This window comes from Solea senegalensis, linkage group LG14, assembly GCF_019176455.1.
Source record: "Solea senegalensis isolate Sse05_10M linkage group LG14, IFAPA_SoseM_1, whole genome shotgun sequence".
Taxonomy (NCBI): domain Eukaryota; kingdom Metazoa; phylum Chordata; class Actinopteri; order Pleuronectiformes; family Soleidae; genus Solea; species Solea senegalensis.
In genome coordinates this window covers 6,222,505-6,240,571 of record NC_058034.1, presented here as the reverse complement: position 1 = coordinate 6,240,571, position 18,067 = coordinate 6,222,505, and the positions used below count along the sequence as shown (strand labels likewise).

Here is an 18,067-nt window from a genome sequence, read left to right as displayed (position 1 = left end):
CAGGCGTATGTCTTGAATTTCAGTGACTCGTATCTGATGTAACCAGACAGATGATTGAAAAGATCAAGGTAGATTATGTGTACATGATCCTGCACAGTCTCATTTCCATTCACATAGCAAATGTTTTTATTCCGTCAATATCTTTGCTTGTAAATTTAAGGGAGTGTCATCAAGTGACAAGAAAGATACTGTCTGCTCTTACTGCTTCTGTTTGGTATTTTTGGCAGTCTTTGTGAAATTGAAGTTGGAGCATTGCTACCACTTAGTGGTGGAAATTATATCATGAATGAATCAGAAGGCAAATGATCAGTCATGATCCCTCTGTGTAACCACGTGGCAATAATTAGGATGGCGCTTTGTGTTTTGAGAAGTGGGTGTTAAAGTTAAAAGAAGATTAAATAATCCACATACTTAGTGTGTGTAGTGTTTCCTCTTAGGAAATGAGAAAGGAAATTTCAACGAAACATTTGGTTGTGGATCAGTGGTAGAGTGGGTTGTCTTCTAAACTAAAGGTCGAGGTTCAAACCATTTATCAGTATGTGAATGGGTATGACAGAGAAAAGCATCACATGGATCTAGGAATGTGTAAGTCAGTGGGTTTATGGAAAACTGTAGCATGCTTTGAGTGATTATCAAGACTAGAAAATGGTTATATACTGTAAGCAGAGACCATCGAAGATTTGAAATTTAAATTTCCCTGTAGCAGTATTATCAGCTTCAGGAACAGTAAAAAACATATAAAAAAACATGTATATGCAAATGTGCACACAAATCAAGTATGAGTAAACTCATCAAGGGTGAAGCACATCTGCATCAATTAAGTCTCAGCATTAACTTCAGTAATGAAAGTACTTACTTATTTTGAGTAGTAAAAGTACTCTTATCATATCTTATCTATCAATGACAGGATTTCATTGTTATTACTGAGTTAGGCATCAAAAAGAAAAAGTATATGCATTTCAAATAGCTGTCACCCCTGGAGTATTCATCTGTACCTGTGCAGGTATGATCTCCCTACTCTGACAGTGTCTGTTCACACTATACCTTTCACTCCCACTACCTGCAATGCAACAGCAATTCAAAAAAAAGACACACGCCAGCAACTAGATACAGTGCTCACTACTGCACTAAGACTCATGATGTGTGTTTGAATGCCAACTTATTTCCTGCAAATGCAGAGATTTGCCTACATCCTGTTTGTCCATTCCTGAGGAAATCAGACTGAGTTCCTGCAGTGCAAGATGTGGAGTTCCTTTGTCCCAGATACCAGTCCAGTTGTCTTTAACTGTCTTCTTAACACACCAACAGGAAACATTAGCATGAGGCGTGTATCATATGAGTAATTATTTCATTAAGTACTTGACAAGGTCTTTCTTTTGCAAGTTGTAATTGTCTCAACTAAGAGGGAATATATCTTTCACACAGCAGAGGGCACTGTTGATCACTTCTCACTAACTCCAATCAAAAGGCTAAATGTGAACAATACTGACATCTTTCAATTAGTTATGTATTAGCTATGATTTTTACATTTGTTGTTTTGTTTGTCTTTTTTTCCTGTTCTCCAAAACATTAGGTTTTAAAATCTTCTGTCTTGAAACCACTTACAGAGTCAATGAGCAGTAGTCTGCCTGACCTCCTACAGCAGTAATAGGGAGGACTTTCTAAATTTAACCCTTCAGTGTTATGTGTGGAAATGTGTAAACAGCTTCTCGGAGACTGAGCAGTGTTTCCTCTTGTGTGCTATAGTTAGAGTTTTTGTTGTCCATGTTTGTAGACAAAACAATGTGTAATTTCTATACATTTTTATTTTTTTATACCCAGCATCAGTGGGTGCAGAAACACTTTGTAAGCAGTTAGATGAGCGTAACATTAAAACATGACACTATTGGTATCAGGCGGATTTATATGCTATATATTTTTTTTTTTCTTTTTCCTACGAGATCTCGTGCCTGCTTTGTGAAAATGACTTTTGATTTGTTATCATACTCGCACACAATAACCTTGGCACAGCTACGAGCACTTTGGGGCTTGATATAACTAAGAAAATACCCAAGGCTGACAGGGTATTGTTCCAGAGAAAGAGAGGAAAAAAAGAGAGAGAGCAAACGACCATGGCTGAGGGACTGACTGTTGTTTTCTTTGCATACAACACAAAAGAAAGTTACGAAGAAACAGACAAACTCACCCAAAGATGATCATGGGTTGAACAAATGGTGATGAGTTCAACAGATTTGCCAATGTTAAAAAAAATCCATCAAAAATCATTAATCTATGAGTACTTTTATTTTTATAAAACTATAGTTACATGTATTGCAGCTTCTAGTCATAGCCTTTCAATAAAATACTGTAGGTTATATGAAGGAAACTGTACAAATGTGACCCTAGGAGGACGGTTCTGCCTCCTTACCAGCCAGTAATGTGCCAACAAAACAGTTAAAGAGAATGGAGAAAGAAAAAAAAAAGAAAACATTTGCTGATTTAATTATCCCAAAAAATTCCAGATGCTATTTCCTGCAATAGAGGAAGTGATGAGTGGGGGGACTTGGCCTCAGGAAGTGGGCATGTCCCTGTGCCTGGTGGCCAGACCTTTTACTTGCTGTGTAAACACTGTAGCATTCCTCCAGCTCCAAGGAGAGCAGCGCTAACACAGTTAGAGTTCCAGTGCATGTGTTGTCATGGTTCCTATAGTGTGATACCTGCGGAAGCTAAACAGATATTTAACAGTGAGACGACTCGTGAGAAGACTTTACTGTGGAGAGATGTTTGGGGGTCAGACAGGTGGCGTGCTGTAGCGTATCTCTGCACTGTATTTTTCCGGTGTCTTGGGCAGTGGAGGCTTCTTCAGCATCTTGTGCTTCATTATCACCTCCTCATTAGCATAGACTGGGGTGTCAGTGTCGTCAGAGTGGTACCCGGATTGGTATCCGCTCGTCTGATTAGATGATTCGGAAGCCAGAGACTCTTTGCTCTTGCAACGCAGCAGCTGGCTAAAGAGGGAAAACAGGAAGAGGAAATGTATAATAACAAACCTTGGAATTTATTTATACACCTACAAATACTTTCTTTATTTATAGCTCTCAGAGATTAAAAAAAAAAAAGAGTCATAATGAGTTATAGTGAGTAAACTGACACTCACCTGAAGTTGGGCATTGTTTGCAGCTGTTGGTTCAAACCCTTCACTTCCTCTGGTGAGAAGCCCATACCACTGTCTAAGTGACCCTCCTGTGGATGTGCCAACAGATAAAATGACCACTAGTGGTTGAGACTTGACGGGGAAAACACTGAGTCTTTCTTTATGTGTTTGTTTGTAAATGACCTTTAACAGCATGTGATGCTGGGCACTGTGTTAAGTGGACTGTATTCTGTGTTGTTTTGTGTACTTTTCTTTTTATATTAACACAGCATGGACATTAAGGTTGTAAATACATTTGGGATACTGTTCATTTACTTATACTTTATATACCGTACATCATTTTGGGTGTAAATATATTATAAGTTCAGTTATTTAATAGTGAAGTGATAAAAGGGATAGGTAAGTGTTTATCTTCTTATCTTTTTTTATTTTAATGTTCAATTCCTCATTCATCCATTCATTGTGTGGATTTTTCTTTTTCTTGACTTATGTCTGCAAACCAAATTCCTTGGATACATGAAAGTTTTTACCAACCTATTGTACCTACTTAGAGCTCCTACAACTGTTAGGAAACAGTAAACAGTAAAGTCACTATACCCCACACATCTTCCAATATCAAACCAATCATGCTTCTTTTTCATTATAAGGAGGAACTCATGAAACATAACAATGCAAATTAGAACAAAGGAAGACTGTAATGAATAGCCTCACAGTCCAAGAGTATGTGTTTCATAAATGTACGTGCTGAATCACTGACACTCACCATGACACTGTTGCGTGCCACAGGGATGTCATCAAACGTCTTCAAGCTGAGGGGCTGACTATACCGCTCACTCTGTTGAGTCAGTCTGTGGAGAGAAGATGAGTCAGTGTATGACATTTAACTTCTGAGCACAGTGATAGCAACAGTGTAGCGCGACAGGTAACAGTATCATGCTGACCCGAGAGACCGGGGGTTGTCGTAGTGGAGCTGAGCCTCCAGGATTTCCTCGCTCTGAGGTCTGCTGTAAGGATTCCTGAGGTCAGAGGTCACCGCTGATCCCTCTGCCTCTCCTGCTGTCAGGGGGATGTAGTCCTTCCCATCCTGGAGAACCAAAGGCATACTTTAATAATATAATCTCAAATATATGGTGGATCAGTTTATTCTTAATGTGTCACAAAAAAATACATTTTACATCAACTGAATCAACAAAGGGATTGTTAAGATTATTATTAAATGTGATATAGTAATAAATGTATTATATTAAGACATAAAATAACTATGATGTGTCATCAGAGATTAAGGAAACTTTAAGGATTAATGTTAAATTGAAATTCTGGCTTCACTAATAATAATGGGGCAGCCAGTATATGTACATATACATGTTTTGCTCTGTTGTACCAGAATAACACAACAAGTAGCACTTTAACACAAGGGAGGCCAGCAGAGTGAGCAGAGAGCAGCGAGTTATTGGAAGTCTTGAACTATACAGCTTTTTAATGTTGTGACTAGTTTAGATCAGCCTGTTTGTTCTCCTTCAGGTAATGACGTCCTGTCGTTCCCAGAATTACTTGGCAGCGCTCACTGGGTGGGTGTGAACGTGCTGCAATCAGCTGTGTGTTGCAGAGTGGAACACTTACTGCCTTTAATAATAGAAGGGACTTTGGTGAGGAAACCGTTTATGCCTTTAATCAACTTTTCGGAGTTATCGTCACAAACTATTGTTGCTCCAGAAAAGGTTTGAAAGATAAGCAGCCTTTTTCCAAAACAGTTGTTCCCACTGTACCCGTCTTTACTAAATTATAGTTGTTGACTATTTTTGATGAAATTGTAATGTGAGTGAGATAGGATCATTCACATTTACTTGATTTTAAACATGTTAGTTACTGACACCACAGATCTTCATCCTCCAATATGTAAAACAGTTAGTATCATATCAGTTATTTTGGAGTGATCTTGTGGAATCAAACCTTACATGTAATATATGACTTGGTGTCACTAACTGTGTACAAGAGGAAGCTAAGAAATGTCTAAAAGTTTTGATTTTGTATCACTACCTGAGGAAACGTGAATTATTTTATTATGTTGTTGTTTTTTCTCAGTATTCTAGTGATAGCTATGTGTCTATTATTTTGCCAAATGTATATTTTTGTTTCATTTAAGCCCCTACAGGTTTATAACTTACTCATACTTTTAGCAACTGAGGCTGCTCCATACAGAAGCTGGTGCTCATCTATGTATCTTTTTTGTGGTAAATGATAATGAAGAGCGTGTCATTGTTTTCTGCTGATGAATTAGATCTGTCATGAAGATATTTAAAATGTTAAGATAAGTAACGGACACATAGGCTTCTTTTTCTTCACCCAACCACATACACTTACCTGTTGAGCACTGGCCTGCAGCAGATTGCCCAGATGTTCAACCAGCTCTGCAAACGTGGGTCTGTCTGTAGGACGATCCAGCCAACAGTCCAACATGGTCTGGTATCTATGAACACAAACACCAGCCACATTATTGGCTACACCGGTAGATTCTTGTTCTTGAAAATATCTAATCAACACAATTGATTTAGGCTTGTACACATGGTCAAGATGACGTGCTTCAAACCAAGCATCAAAAGGGAGAGACAAGTGATTTAAGTGCCTTAGAACATGGCATGGTTGTTGGTGCTTGCTCTGACCAGCCACAATCATCTCTAGAGTTTACATAGCATCGTCTGAAAAAGAGAAAATATGCATTGGGTAGCAGTTCTCTGGCCCTGTTGATGCCAGAGGTCAGAGAGAAGCAGACTACAGCAGCAGCAAACTTTACCAGGTGCCACTGCTGCCATAGATGCCCTGCATACCTAATAAAGAGGCTGGTGAGTGTACGTTTGACTGAATCATGCTACACAGTTCTCCTCACATTTCAGTGGTGGCATATTCTGGGGGTCTCATCCTGGTTCCTTCCTTCAGCCTCCTGCAGAAAGACTCGTCAATGCACACACCGGGATAGGGAGAAGCTCCTGTGGAGAAACATGACATACATGGTATGGCAGGTGCACAGTGGCCAATATGCACGTGGTGTTATGAAAAAAAAGGAGATGATGAGTACCCAAAGAAAAGATCTCCCAAAGAAGGACCCCAAAGGACCAGACATCACTCTGTGTGGTGTACACCCGGTCGAATATTGTCTCAGGAGCCATCCACTTCAGAGGGAGACGCGCCTATAGCCAGATGAAGATGTACATTTATGAATCTTGGTTTCAGTTTTGGTTTATCACAACAAACTCTGTATTCAGATTTCTCTTTTTGTCCTGATTCCTTTGTGTTTCAAAAAGCATCAACCTGCCATGTTCACCTCTTTTTACTTGTCTTGGATTGTCTTATTACTAGCTCTCTTAAAATAAACTTTTTTCCCCCTCACAAGCCCTGGTCATGTCATGTGACTGACAATTTTTTAGGTAAATCTAGAGAACTTACATCTCCTTTGCGGACATAGTCTGGGTCTTTGTACACATCTCTTGCGAGGCCAAAGTCGCAGATCTTCACCACATTGTTCTCCGAGAGCAAGATGTTTCTGGCTGCTAGATCTCTGTGGATACACTACACAGGAAACAGACAAATTCAGTTTCCTGCACACAAATGAGTGATTATTTTTTATCAAAAACGGTTGTATGTCCACCTTGCGAGAGGACAGAAACTCCATGCCTTTGGCCACTTGGAAGCTGTAGCATATCAGGTCCTCCATATTCAGATGGTCATCATCTGAGCTCTCTGTGGTCACATCACATATTTTACAGAGGTAAATGTGAGTCAAGTGTACACATATATAGAGCTGGAAGTGTTTGATTCAGTGATGTTTTTAGCACCTTCCTGCGTGTCCATGTTACTACATGAACTGTTGTCTCCAGCTGTGGAACAGACAGCTGTTCCTGTGCAGATGTCCAGCTGGGCGATTTTACCCTCACCTAGATCACCTTCAGTCATATCCTCCTTTCCAGGCGCCCACTTCTGACTGTCCACCCGCCTCCTCTGTAGCCCACAGGGAAACACAGATATAATTTATATTAAAAAAAACCAACAGGGCTTAAAAGAACCACGTCAGAGATTTGGCTGTGTTTCATCAGCTGCAGGAGGGTAACATATCATTTACCTTGTATGGGCTGTATTCTCCACGCTTGCTCTTCAGGTAACTGGAGAGGTTTCCATGTTTGCAATATTCTACAATCACCATCAGTGGCCCTGCAGAGAGACAAAAGAAGATGTAAAATGTACATCAATTTCAACAATTCCTAACTGCACACTGAAAAGTCACAATAGAGGCAAAGTAAATATAAGTGCCACCAAATGAACACAGATAACTTTGTGTTTGAATGTCAAGAGTAATTAGGTCAGGGAGCACTTGCTGACTTAGAAGATAATTAGTCAGGAATGCTTTGTTCTTGGACCACAAAAGGATACAGCCATGTTGCACAGTGAGCTCTGCATGATGACTCACCCCCAGGCTTAGTACAGGCTCCCAGCAGGTTGACGACATTGAGGTGATGTCCAATATGAATGAGAATTTTCAGCTCTGACATCAAAGCGTGATACTCACTGGAGGTGGCTCCCTCTGTGACACAGACATAAGTATGAGTAAGGTGTTTTAGGAGGGTTTTGTTTTTTTTTAGCACATGTACTGAAGGACAACATGCTCACCCTTTAGCATCTTGACAGCAACAGTGGTGCATGTGGTCGCTTTCTCGATGCCAAAGGCAGCTGCTTCTACCACCTGGCCAAATGCTCCCCTTCCCAGTGGTTCACCTTTTAACGCAAAAAAAAACAATGTTCATGGAGACACAGACACAGACACTCTTGTGAAAGCATGATCGCTTGGTGTAAAAGGGCATTATGTGTGCCAAGCAAATGATACTACTGAATCATTGCAAATGAATGAAAGTGTCAAACCCGTGACAGTGACATTACAGGTTATATAATATACATTTTATATTAGGTCGTAAAATGACCGGCTATGTTTTGGAAGTGCTTCAGAGGCCTCACTAACCACCTGAGAAACATCTAGACCAGAATCTAGAAACATCTAGACCAGAAGCAGAAAAATGAGGCTCTGCCTCGAAGACATGAAGAAGGATTTGTTCATTATATGGAATTGTATAAACAATCCCGCCCAGGTGCACTACTTGATTTACAACGTGCATTTAGTGAAATGCATAAAAAAGAGGTTTCAATCAAACCATCCATAATTCTACGACACAGAGTCATTGGTGTGACCTGGTACTGAAATAAAAAAGTGTTACCTCTCTTATTGAAGTTTAAAATCCCAGGACAATCACAGTTGCAGAACTCATCGCCCCTAAACTGAGATCACCTTTTGGGGGACTTCCGATGCCGTGTCAATCTTAGTGGCGTTTATAAAACTACATTTTTGTTTATTTGTTGATTTAATCAAATGTGTGTCTCACCAAGCTTCAGCCTGTCCCGAGGAAACTCCCACTTGTTAGCGTCATATGTGAGCCTTTCACACTGCTCATCCGTGGGCATGTCCTCTGAGTCCAGGATCATGGACAGGTAGCCAGGCTTCAGATCCACACCATTTGGCTGAAACAGTGATAGTGAGAAATATGAGCGACAAGTGGGGATGTAATGTGTGAATGAATGAGCTGCTATTTGTCTCATTGTCTTTTTTCCCCTAAACTAAATCTGTACAACTTCCCTGTGACTGCAGGTCTACGTGACTTGGGGGAACACAGAGTAGCCCCACTTCTAATCAGTCATATCCCCACAATGTGCTTGTATTTGATTTAACTGCTTTTTTTGGTGTGGAAAACTTCAAGGAAAGAAAACTGAGTCAAAGGGAAGATGAGTAAGATCTTACTCGCTTTCTTCCACGAATGACAAAAACGATCAGTAACCAGAAAAACATGGCAATGACCACCGAACCAATCGGAACAATCAGCTCCACGTTCGTCTTTTCCTCAGCACCTACAAAATAAATACAACAATATGATAAGGACAAGTATTCACAAACAACCTTATAATTATGATTATTATAATCAGCTGCTCTGACAAAACTGGGACTCTTCAGGTCAAATTGTGCGACATCAAGTCTAATTTGAATGACGTGTCACTGGACAGTAAGTAAACTATTTTATCTTGTTATAACAAGCAATCAGGAGGCGGCAGAAACAACGAAAGCCAAAGACAACTTGGAAAAGGCCAACCGGAGCCATAGTCATGTGTAATCACGTGGAGTAATGGCCTGTCTGTCTGCCACACAGTTTTCTGGAAACAAGGATATTTGGGCAGAAAGAGAGACAGATGAGGGGAGGGTTGTGCATTGTTTTGGGTTTTTTTGGAAGGACAATCTGAATTAATTGAAGCATAAAAGGGCTCCTCCCATCTCAGGTTTATTTTTCCTTTGTAAAATTACTGAATAAAATTTCATTTCATGTCAATGTTCATTTGCAACACACGATGTAATAGTTTTTTATTAATATCAGGCTAAAGCGTCATCTGAGCGGACACTAACCTACAACGATGTTGCCTGTGCTTGTTTCACTCCAGACTCCCTCACATACAGAGATTTACTTGTTAGTCAGCCAGCCTTGTTAGCACAGCAGGTGCCTGAGCTAAGTGCTGAGGTACTGTAACTGGGTCTGCATTCTGCTGGCTGGGACTCGGTCACGTAGGCCCTGGTTCTAGATGGTGCATTTGTTTGTTTGTTGCTGTGTTCGGGACAAAAAAGTGGGGTGGAGGACAAGGGAGCAGGGGCTGGACTCTCCCTTTGTATCGCAGCCTCCTCATTGTTTTAGATTTAGAAACTCTCAGGAGGATGTCCCCAAACTGAACCAACTTCCCGTCATGCGGAAGCAAAGCTATTCTTACTCTACATCTTTGATATCAAAAATGTCACATGCATGATGTCCATCCTTGGAGCCTGATATGAGGTTGTTGTGCTTTTTTTGTCACCTATGAATGGTTTATTTTCTGAATTCTTATATGGATCATGCCCAGTGGAAAGTTTTCCTTACACCAAAAATGTGGAGGAAAACTACAAAGATATATATATATATATATATATATATATATAGATATAAACTGACAATGTTATACTTTCACACATTGCTTTATATCACTTATAATTGGCGTTCACTGACCTTCAGTTGTCAGAAAGGCCTGTGAGGCTTCACAGCCGAGGCTGTTACATGCAGTGCAGATGTACAGGCCACTGTCCTCCTTCTTCACACGCTGAATGGTCAAAATATGGTTTTGTTCACTCAGAATCACACCTGAAAACAGAGCACGGTGTTATAAGAGCAGCGTCAACACATAACGTGAGTTCAGTTTTCTTTGAGAGGCCGTGCAAGTCTCACCCGAGCCCTCCACTATACTGTGATTGTTTTTGGTCCACACCAGTGATGGGTTTGGCGTCCCGGCAGCATCACAGTGAAGACTTATTGTTGAGCTTATGTTCACTTTGAGATCTGTTAAATTATTAAGGATCCTGGCGGCTTCAAGAGCTTCAAGAGGAGTGAACAAGAATAATGTTGAGATTCACACAAAAAAAACATGGGAAAATCAGAATCTGTTAAAATTATGAGACACGGAAATCAATCACTCATAATTACGAAGGAGTATTAGGGCCAGCCAAAAAAAAAAAAAACAGCCAAAAAAAGAATTCAGGCCCTAATACTCCTTCGTACATAATACCTGCAGAGAAAAACAATTAATTATCTTTTTATATTATTATAGACATTTATGCCCATGTTATATTTAAATGTAGTGACAAATTAGTAAATGTGAAACATGTCAAATAATCTCACTCTGGCGACACTGAGCTCCAAATGTGAACACAGTGCTTTTCTTTTTGGAGTACTCAAACTTCTCTTCTGAAAGAAAATGATCTTACCTCTGAGGGAGAGTCGGTGTAGCAGGCAGGTTCTCTCCTTGGTATTGATGTTTTCCACCTGGCAGGCATATAAACCCTCATCCTTGTGGGACGCCTTGGGCAATGACAGCTCCAGGGTTACGTTGGGGCTCTGCAGGCTGGACAGCACTGTCTGTGATGGTGGCCTCTGCTGTAACGGCAGTGAGTGACAGGGCTGCACTGCTGCCACCTGCTCTGACTCTGAGATGTTGGTCACACGGAACCAGGCGAGGTTGCCGTATATCAGCTTGTCGGCCTTGCACCTCAGAACTACATGGTCCTCTTGTAAGGGCTGGTTGGAGGGTGACGTGCTTACCTCAAGGCTCCCTAAGACCCAAGCAAGAGTGGGAACAGGTGTGGTCAAGTAAAACAGCTTAACAGTTTAAATTAGCGAAGAAGAAGAAAGAAAAAGCATAGCACTCACGTGTCACATGGAAAAAGATGGTGCGTGAGTCTTCTCCTACTTGGTTAGCAGCCCTGCATCTGTAGAGGGCATGGGTCTCAGCTTTCTGAATCTTTAAAGAGCTCACGATTTTCTATGGAAACACATTTACTTTGTTTATAGCTGCAAAAGACGACACATAAAGTGCAATATCGGATACGGTTATTACTGTAGGAATCATTTACCTTTTGAACATTATCAGTGTATGTCATAATTCGCTCTATGCGGTTGTGACTCGTGCTGTTGACGATATCTCTCCAACCTGTGCATGTGTTCAGCTGTAACTCAGTCTTGATCAGGCCTGGCCTGTTGGTTAAAAAATTAAAAATATAATACTGCAAACATGTACAGGAGTTTCTCTTCCATTGATGCACCATGTACTTCACACTGACAAAAGGACACATAAGAAGATGAAGAAAAAGAAGGATGTAAGGCTCACTTAGAATGGTAGTTATCCAAAAGCTATGTACTACTTGTTCTTCATTTTGTCTTCTCATGACTACACATGCAAACGAGTGTCAGTCAATACACAGGGAAATGTATAGGAAAGGTGAGAATTTTGTCAAAACTGGGTAAGACTGAGGCAGAGCCTCTGCAGGAAGAAGGTCTCTTTTTGACAGAGAACAAGATTAGGACAACAGGAAACATTGCAGGACGATAAAGAGCACACTGATTAGTGAGTGAGTTAATGTGGCTCTCCACACCTTCTCCTTTCTATCAGCACTCATCACATCATCTCCCGACCGCTGTGTAACAGCTGAGAACTGTCTGCAACCATTCACATACGTCAACAGCTGTTCACATAGACAGAGAAAGCTGCCATTTGATGCACTGATGCGAGAGACACAGAATATTGCACAAATGTCCGATTGTATGAAACAAGTAAACACACAATTGATGTTCTAAAAATGGACATGGTGGGGAGCACGGATCACATCCGTTGATCTGCACAGGGTCAGAGTTCAATCTCATTGTTTCCAAATCAACAACCTGTTGACAATGAGTGACTGAGAGGCATGCGAAACACTGCATACAAAAAAGGAGGCACCCCAACTCCCATCTCCTCTCTCTCTCTCTCTCTCTCTCTCATACACATTCGGAAGAGAGGTGACTTACATAAAAACCTCTGGACAATCCTCATAAGGCATCCATTGCCAGTGGATGTGCGCAGGTATTGGAAAACCACGAACAGTGCACCTTAAGGTGGGGCTGCTGCCATGTATGTACACGTCTGTGTCCACTCCCACCTCCTTCTCAATGATTTGAGGAGGCACTGTAGAAGAAGACATCAGCTGTTATCACCGCTGCTTCTTGACAAGATGCTACACAAAAAGATGCTGAAAAGGGAAAACTTGCCATTGACAAGTAGCTGGAATGAGCATCTGTGTTCCTCTTTAGTAATAGTGTTGGTCAGGACTACTGTATAATTTCCTGCATCCATTTCTGTGACACCGCGGATGACGAGGGCATCATTTCTCTGTTTTACTCTGTAATCATCCTTCAGTGGTAGGCCATTTTTTAACCTGGGCACACAAGAAAGAGTCTTTTTTTTTCCCCCAAAGATCACACAACAACGAAAAGTTAGTATTATTTCAGTGTTCTACTGAGCACATACCATTTCAAGCTGGGCACAGGGTAAGCAGAGTACTTGACAGGGGTCAGTGTTGTTTGATCTCCCACGTTTACCACCCTCACCTTCGTCCATGGTTCTTTAATGTCAATGAAAGGCTTTTCTATTAAAACATAAAATGTATGTTAGTGACACAAAACAAGAGTATGGTGTTGTAATGACAAGGTAAAATTCATAAACAGTTTTCACACAAATCATAAGTAACAAGTAAATGAATACATTCAAAACATGTCGTAAAAAGATCAATAAAGCTTTAGACATGCCCCTATTAGATATTTTTCTACTTTTCCCTTGCCAACATTAGGTTTACAATGGAATTAGAAATTAAATTGTTTGAATTGTTTCTCTTTCACGTTCACTTTAACCAGCTAACAACAACACAATGAGCTGAGTGTTTTAAGCAAAAATATAGGTAAAATGACAGGAAAGGACAGAGAATCAGGACGTGTGCAAAGGAAAGAGATGAAAAAGAAGGCAGTAGTGCAACATTATAGATGACAACTGCCATGAAACTGTCATGAAACATTAAACAAGATGAAGGGAATATTGCTTTGACGTGTGATGTGAACAATTTAGATGAAGTCAGTGTCCTGTGTTCTGTCTGCACGTACCAAACACTTTGAGACTGACTGTGGCACTTTTCACCATGTGCCCACTTGATGCAGAGCAGGTGTATTCTCCACTGTGATCCACCGTCACATTCTCCACTTTAAGAGTGTTCAACAGCTTCTGAGAGTTCCACAGCTTTATCTTTTGGGGAGATGTTGAATAATTCCTTGAGGTCTAACAAAAGAGAGAGAGCAGAACAGCAGAAATGTGAGATTTATTAATCTGTTAAAGAGATGACACATCACATTTGAATACTGTGGAAAATCTAATGTGGAAAAATGGATTTTGACATTAAGAACCAAATGTTCTTGATGTCTGGACCTCAAACAGTATTTTTTTTTATTTGCACTTTGACCCTGCCATGGAGCTAGACTGAAGGATTCCTGAAAGCAGGAAATGGGAAAAATGTGCAAGGACAATGGGAAGTGAGACACTTCTGGTATCTCTGTCAATCCTCAGGGGTGGGACAAACTGGCCGGTTAAATCCTGCCACATGACTTCATTAATGATTCATGTTAATAATGATGACATTAAATATGATAGAAGAAGAGCACAAACTCCTCTGGCACTGACCAGGGCCTGACCAGAGTGTGTCCAGTTAAATTCAACTCCCATATTGAGCTCTGTGTGTGCAGTGCAGTTCAACTCCAGCCGCTCCCCCGCAGACAGCTTCACTTGTGTCGGGGTCAGGGTGAGGTCATAGATCTTGTATCCTGCGGAAAAGGGCGGGAAGACACAGCCGTGAGTCGGGGGCCTATTGTACTCCTGAGACGGCAGACTCTCTGTACTCCTGCTCGCCTTGACTCTCTCAGTAGCCTTATGAAGCCTCAAGATTCGCGATTTAGTCCACCAGAAATTCACAGGCATCACCTGCTACTAGCACCAATTAGACAATACCAGCAGTCAATCATACTGGGTCCAGTCATAATATGAGTAAATAGACAATAGACAATAAATAAACAACAAAGGATAGCACATTTTCCTTTGTCTATTTTTGTCATTGGCACATTACTGACATTATATTCCATTCAAACCAGTTTAGTAATCCCCTGATAGCTATTCAGTTTATTCTTAATTCCAGGTTGACCTCAGCCAGCAATCGATGTATTCTACAGTTTTTTAAATGTCTTTGCATGTGTACAGTATATGTCCGTTTATTTATTGACTCCGCTTCATTCTGTTATTTATTCTTCATTCGGTTGTTTATTACGTGTTGCCCATGAATTTGCTTCATTTTGATTTGAGAAATCAGAAATGTATATCAATGGAATAGGTAAGAAATAAAGGTTGATTAAAAATGCAAAATTCTTTCTCTCTAAACCACAGACATACATATGTCGTGGCCTTCATCTTACCGACAACAGCCACGATGTACAAAGGGGACTTGAACGTCTCATTTCCAATCCGAGTCTGGCATGACACAGCGCCAGCATAGCTGATCAGATAACTGGGAAGAGTGTAGCCCGTCTTGGCATCCCACAGAGAATCCTTCCAATTGGGATGAAGGTCCTTATTTGGATACTTCTGACAGACACACAAATGTACTGATTTTGAACAAAGAATAAGGCAACGCATCACATTGTATACATGAGTAGCTTTTGCCACATGGTATAAAGGAGCTATGTTAACTGACATGAACTGATATGAGCATTTATGGACAAGAGAGGAACTGATATCATATTTGTTGTGTCAGATTGAAGATATGTTACTTAAACAACCATTAGGGATACACAACAATTATATATCATGCGTGGTTTTTAAGTCTGAAACATAGCTTCAGCGGAAAGTCTTTGGGCTTGAACCACACATCGAAGGTCAAGTAAAAGCATTTATCCACACGAGTAACAAAGAAATCTTTTTGTTTAGATTTCAACCATATACACTCAGACTCTTCTGCATTTTAACTTTAACCCCTTTATGACATGAGATGAGATGAAAAAGAAAGTACTCTCACAGTGTGGAGTGTAACGTTGAGATTCTCCACCGAGCCTCGGCATGGTATCACCACCTGCTCTCCCTCACGGACGAACACAACATTATATTCTGTCTCAGACGGCACAAATGGCACTTTGTAATCTAAAAACAAAGAAGAAGAAGATAATGATGATTTGTGAACCCCAAATAAATGTAAAGAAAACAATTGAGAATTTTCTAACTGTCTAGCTAAGAATATTGCACTGTGGTGTTCAAAAGTGAAGATGTCCCTTGGATGAGGGTCTAACTGTTGTTAATACATCTTATGTATCTTATGTTTGTGACAGGTAAACAGTTAACAAGCTTCTAGTACCAAACTTTAAGTGTCTTAAACGCAATCAGAAATGAATTGTTATATTCTTATTGACACAATTATGGACTTATTTGTGTATAAGAATTTTATAATGTCTTAAAAGTTACTTTTTAATTTTGAATTGCAACAAATTGTGAGGACCTTAAAATAAAGTGTTTTCAAGAGGGTAAACAGAAAAATACAAGTCCTGTAGTAACTATTTCAATGACCTATGACCTGGATGACTGAGAATCTACACTGATATCGTCCATGGAGTTCTGTATAAACACACATTCATAATCCAACTGTCATCAAAACACACACTACACTACTTTTGTGGGTTTCAGTGTTAGAAACAGTTTTACCGTGGACAAATACGTGAACTGCGACTGAAGTTTTGCCATCTTCAACTTTCAGGTCTCTGTAGGAGCACTGGTACTGTCCGGTTTCCCTGACAGTTGCATTGGAGATCCTCAGTGTTGTGCAGAAGAGTCCTGATCCACTGCAGTCACTGATGGAGAAGTGGGTGCTTGTCGGAGGCGTTGACCATCTCAAGTACTGGCGACCTCTGAGAGTCAAGAACCAAACAAATATTAGCAATTTCTGAATGCACACAGACTGGATGGTGGAGAACGACTGGGAGGTCGTTTTACCTGCATGTTAGTTCCACGTTGTCAGATTTGTTCATCCTATGAACGCCATGGATGTTCAGTGTTGGTGGATCAGGCATGAACCGCAGTTCAATGGCTAAATTAATCAATATCACAATTACAACTCAATCACAAACAACAAACACAATCAGAGTTGACATCAGAGACACAATGTGTTTATTGTAAAGGTTAGACTGGAAGTCACTTCAGATGACAATGCAGAATATGTTGTGTAAGTGGCCCTGGAGCAACTAGAGGCCCTTTTTTCCACTGCTGCAGAAAATGGCGGAGCTGTGTAAAAACAGGAAGCAGGGGAAGATGGGCCGGGTCAGGCTCAATAGCCCAGCACAGTGTGGTGTAGGTGGGGTTCCTGTTTCTGAGGATACAGGCTGTCCTCCACCTCCCTGTGAGGCCCTAAGGCATTGTATTGTATTGTGTGTGGGGGAAAAAAACTTGACACAGTAAAGTTACCAAGTTAGAAAACAAATTTGGCTTAATTTAATTTCATGACTGCTCAATTACGATAACAATCCGTGTTTTTTTAATACATACATGATGGGATTATAAGAATATGTAATGCCTTTTCGGATCAAACGTTCCCACCTTTTCTCAACATATCCTATATTAAAACAGATTGTTTCACATTACAGTACCTACAAACACATTTCAGATAAAACCGGTAAAAAAAAGTAGTAACAACAAAGAACAATGTCAAACTTAGAGGAAAAATGTAATATATAAAAACAACTCCAATATGTGATTTAAGTTTGTCAGTAGTTAGAGTAGAAAAAAATCAGTAAGACAAGGATTAATATTATAGTCTTACCAGATGAAAAACTGATCTTCAGAATAATGCCAAGTATTGGAATGACGGAGACTGCCTGAGTCATCATCCAGCAGAAGACATGGACAGAGTCCTCATCAAAATCCAATTCAGGAAAAAAAATTAAAAGAAAAGACAATCTTCCGTAAGAACAGTCCTTCGCACTGAGGAGAGCACAACCCCACACACTTTAAACCTAATTCTGCCGCCCAGAGAGAGTTTGTCTCATGAAAACAGGAGGCAGCAGCACCAGTGGAGCAGCATTGTATAAAGGGTGACTGAGAATGGTGTGTGTGTGTGTGTGTGAGTGTGTGAGGAGGGAGAGAAGCAGAGGAGGAGCGTCTCTTACTAGATGGAGGGACAAACAACTTGATGGAAACCTTTGTGGGCTAAATTTTCAATCTTCGAAATCCACGGGGATGTAGAAATATGAACACTGCTGCCACATTAATTGACTAATACATAATGTAATCAGTGCAATAAATGAATCTCAAAGTTTTTTTGATTTGATTAGATTTTTTGATTCTTACTTTCTTTTCAAAAGTCAAATGACTGCCTCACTGATTTGGGTAAGTTGTGAAAATAATTATATAAGCTATAAATAACCAATTCAAGTTAAAGCTATG

The 18,067-nt window shown here is 40.3% G+C and overlaps 1 protein-coding gene across 2 annotated transcripts; it reads right to left on the bottom strand.

Annotated features, from left to right (window-relative positions):
* Positions 1-2,267: 2,267 nt before the first annotated feature.
* On the bottom strand, positions 2,268-17,729 carry kdr (kinase insert domain receptor (a type III receptor tyrosine kinase)). 2 transcript variants are annotated; one of them, XM_044044683.1, is made up of 30 exons: positions 17,445-17,729; positions 16,622-16,715; positions 16,334-16,536; positions 15,657-15,778; positions 15,058-15,226; positions 14,276-14,415; positions 13,705-13,876; positions 13,079-13,196; positions 12,820-12,986; positions 12,580-12,736; positions 11,649-11,769; positions 11,446-11,557; positions 11,004-11,348; positions 10,468-10,614; positions 10,252-10,383; positions 8,970-9,076; positions 8,557-8,692; positions 7,793-7,897; positions 7,593-7,706; positions 7,248-7,336; positions 6,964-7,126; positions 6,777-6,868; positions 6,575-6,697; positions 6,207-6,318; positions 6,018-6,117; positions 5,495-5,600; positions 4,075-4,217; positions 3,897-3,981; positions 3,137-3,222; positions 2,268-2,987 (listed from the first exon to the last, which is right to left on the bottom strand). In XM_044044683.1, the coding sequence occupies exons 1-30, from the start codon at positions 17,509-17,511 to the stop codon at positions 2,771-2,773; spliced, it is 4,044 nt and encodes a 1,347-aa protein (XP_043900618.1). In that variant the 5' UTR covers positions 17,512-17,729; the 3' UTR covers positions 2,268-2,770. The 2 variants fall into 2 exon arrangements, with proteins under 2 accessions (XP_043900618.1, XP_043900619.1); XM_044044684.1 differs by having other exon boundaries at positions 15,058-15,223.
* Between the last annotated feature and the right edge of the window lie 338 nt (positions 17,730-18,067).

What these genes read in the sequence shown, in the direction of transcription:
- kdr (XM_044044683.1), bottom strand. Translation starts at nt 17,511, where the DNA reads ATGATGACTCAGGCAGTCTCCGTCATTCCAATACTTGGCATTATTCTG. An exon ending in GTACATCGTGGCTGTTGTCG is followed by an intron (nt 14,416 to 15,057) that starts GTAAGATGAAGG and finishes CCTTTTCCGCAG; the next exon opens with GATACAAGATCTATGACCTC. An exon ending in CAGTATAGTGGAGGGCTCGG is followed by an intron (nt 10,384 to 10,467) that starts GTGAGACTTGCA and finishes CTCTGTTTTCAG; the next exon opens with GTGTGATTCTGAGTGAACAA.